Genomic DNA, 2663 nt, shown 5'->3' on the forward strand with positions numbered 1-2663 from the left:
TGGGCATGCCCATGGAGATACCCATGGGGATGCTCAGGGGACACCCTAGGGATGCCCATGGAGATGCCCATGGGGATGCTCAGGGGACACCYTGGGGAGGCCAGTGGAGATGCCCATGGAGATGCCAACAGGGATGTTCAGGGGACACCCACGGGCATGCCCATGAAGATGCCCATGGGGGATGCTTGAGGGACACACTGGGGACAACTAGGAGGGTGTCCAGAGGACGTACCGGGCACCCCAGACACGGGGGACTCAGCTGGGCTCCCGTCGTCCCCCAGGGTCTCAACCCGCAGGTGCGGTACAGCCTGCGGCCCCGCGCCAACCACAGCCAGCTCTTCCAGATCATGCCCAACGGCCTCGTGGTGGCCCGCGCCGACCGCCTCCGCGCCACGCAGACCTACAGCCTGCAGGTCTGGGACCCCTGGTGTGGGGCATGGGCACCCAGCAGGTGGGGGGGACACGGGAACCCAGCCAGGAGGCACCCAGCAGCAGGACCCCAGCCCCAGACCCCCATCAGGGCAGGTCCCCAGCTCCAGCACCCCATCAGGGCAGGACCCCAGCCCCAGACCTCCATCAGGGCAGGTCCCCAGCCGCAGACCCTCATCAAAGCAGGACCCTGGACCCAGACACCCATCGAGTCAGGACCCCAACCCTAGGCACCCATCAAGACAGGACCCCAGCCCCAGCCCCCCACTGGGGCAGGACCCCAGCCCCAGGGATAGCACCCAGGAGGCAGTAACCCCCACCCAGGTTTTGCAGGGGTCCAGGGAGTGACCCATCCCTGGGGGTGGTTGGGACCCCCATGTGGGGCTCAGGGCTGGGCCGCTGCCTCACGCCGAGCTGGRGAGGGGCCCAGGYGTCCGGGCGGCCCCAGGGMCACGAGGGGCTGGGGCCCTGCACCCCCCGTGGCAGTGCGTGTCCCCCAGGTGCTGGCGAGGGACGAGGAGTCGGGGGAGACGGCGAACACCACGGTGGAGCTGGAGGTGCTGTGGCCGGGGCAGGCGGGTACGGACGGGCCGTGGGCCCCAGCCTGCCCCACAGCACCCTGGCCCCGGGGACCAGGTCCCATCTCCTGCCCCACAGCACCCCGGCCCCAGGGACCAGCTCCCACCTCCTGCCCCACAGCACCCTGGCCCCGGGGACCAGCTCCCATCTCCTGCCCCACAGCACCCCGGCCCCAGGGACCAGCTCCCACTTCCTGCCCCACAGCACCCCGGCCCCGGGGACCAGCTCCCATCTCCTGCCCCACAGCACCCCGGCCCCAGGAACCAGCTTCCACCTCCTGCCCCATAGCACCCCATCCCCACTAACCAGGCTCTCATCTCCTGCCCCACAGCACCCCCTCCCCATTAACCAGGCTCTGCCTGCCCCACAGCACCCCCTCCCCACTAACCAGGCTCTCCCTGCCCCACAGCACCCCCTCCCCACTAACCAGGCTCTCCCTGCCTCATAGCACCCCCTCCCCACTAACCAGGCTCTCCCTGCCCCACAGCACCCCCTCCCCACTAACCGGGCTCTCCCTGCCCCATAATATCCTGTCCCCGCTAACTGGGCTCTCCATGTCCCTCAGCCCCTCGGGACCCCTTGGATGCGGGGCCGGGCCAGAGCTCCCTGAACACGGGGGTGCTGGCCGGGGGCCTGGCGGCCCTGGTGCTCCTCACCGCCGCCATCCTCTTCCTCATCATGAGGGCGATGAAGAAGCGGCAGCAGCACCAGGAGACCATGGACAGGGCGGCGCTGGCCATCGAGAAGCACCCCAACGTGGTAGGGTCTCCGCTGGCTCCTGGCCCTGCTTCGCCCCCCATGCTGCCCCCYGCGGGGACCCACGGCTGGCTGAGGGTGGGCATGGGGCCAGGGTGGGCAGCAGCTGGGACGCCTGGGTCCTGCCTCCGAGCGGGAGCGCTGGGACACTTCGGGGGAGAGGACAAGGCGCCCGGACGCCTGGGTCCTCTCCCCAGTGCTGGAGGACAGGGGTGCCCGTGGGTCCCGTCCCCGGCCGTGCCCCCGTGCCTCGGTTTCCCCTGTGGGCCCCGTCTCATGCCTCTCTCTTGCTCTCTCCGTCTCCGTCTCTGCTCCGGCGGCCACAGAGCCTGAGGTGGTTCCAGCCGGTGAGTGCGCGGCGGCGGGCGCTGGGGCCCCCACCCCGGGGTGCACGGGGACACGGCACGGCCACGGGCCCCCACCCCGGGGTGCACGGGGACACGGCATGGCCACCAGCCCCCACCGCAGGGTGCCCGGGGAGACAGCGCGGCTGCGGTGCCCGGCGCGGCGCGGGGGGCCTCGGGGCGGCCCCACCGCTGAGCGCCGCCGTCGCTCCCCGCAGGTCAACGCCAGCAAGGCCCCGCCGAGTCCCGGCAACCTTTACTTCCCCAACGAGGGCTACAGCGAGCTGGGCGACGGGCGCCCCGAGGGGCCTGCCGAGGYGGCYGCGCCGGCCCCGGGGCCCGCGGCAAGCGGCGGCAAGCCGGTGGCCAACTCGGTGTGCCCGGCGGAGGGCAGCACGAAGGGCACCGCAGCGGCGCACGGCAAAGCGGAGGGCACTGCAGTGAGCACGGTGCATGGCACGGCACACGGCACAGTGCACAGCACGGCGCACGGCACGGTGGAAGGCACGGCGCACGGCATGGCTGCGGGCATGGTGCACGGCACAGTGCACGGCA

General features: G+C 71.8%; 1 protein-coding gene across 1 annotated transcript in view; it reads left to right on the forward strand.

The window, feature by feature from the left end:
• The window catches only part of LOC146586392 (uncharacterized), a 12798-nt gene that overhangs the window by 7604 nt on the left and 2531 nt on the right, over positions 1–2663 (forward strand). Inside the window, exons 5-9 of the mRNA XM_085321390.1 lie at positions 282–413; positions 930–1008; positions 1574–1767; positions 2091–2111; positions 2327–2548. Coding sequence (XP_085177516.1) covers positions 282–413; positions 930–1008; positions 1574–1767; positions 2091–2111; positions 2327–2548 — 648 coding nt within the window. The remainder of the gene's footprint in view (positions 1–281; positions 414–929; positions 1009–1573; positions 1768–2090; positions 2112–2326; positions 2549–2663) is intronic.

Source organism: Rhea americana, unplaced genomic scaffold (genome assembly GCF_003343005.1).
Source record: "Rhea americana isolate MKP2758 unplaced genomic scaffold, rheAme1 scaffold_690, whole genome shotgun sequence".
NCBI classification, from domain to species: Eukaryota; Metazoa; Chordata; class Aves; order Rheiformes; family Rheidae; genus Rhea; species Rhea americana.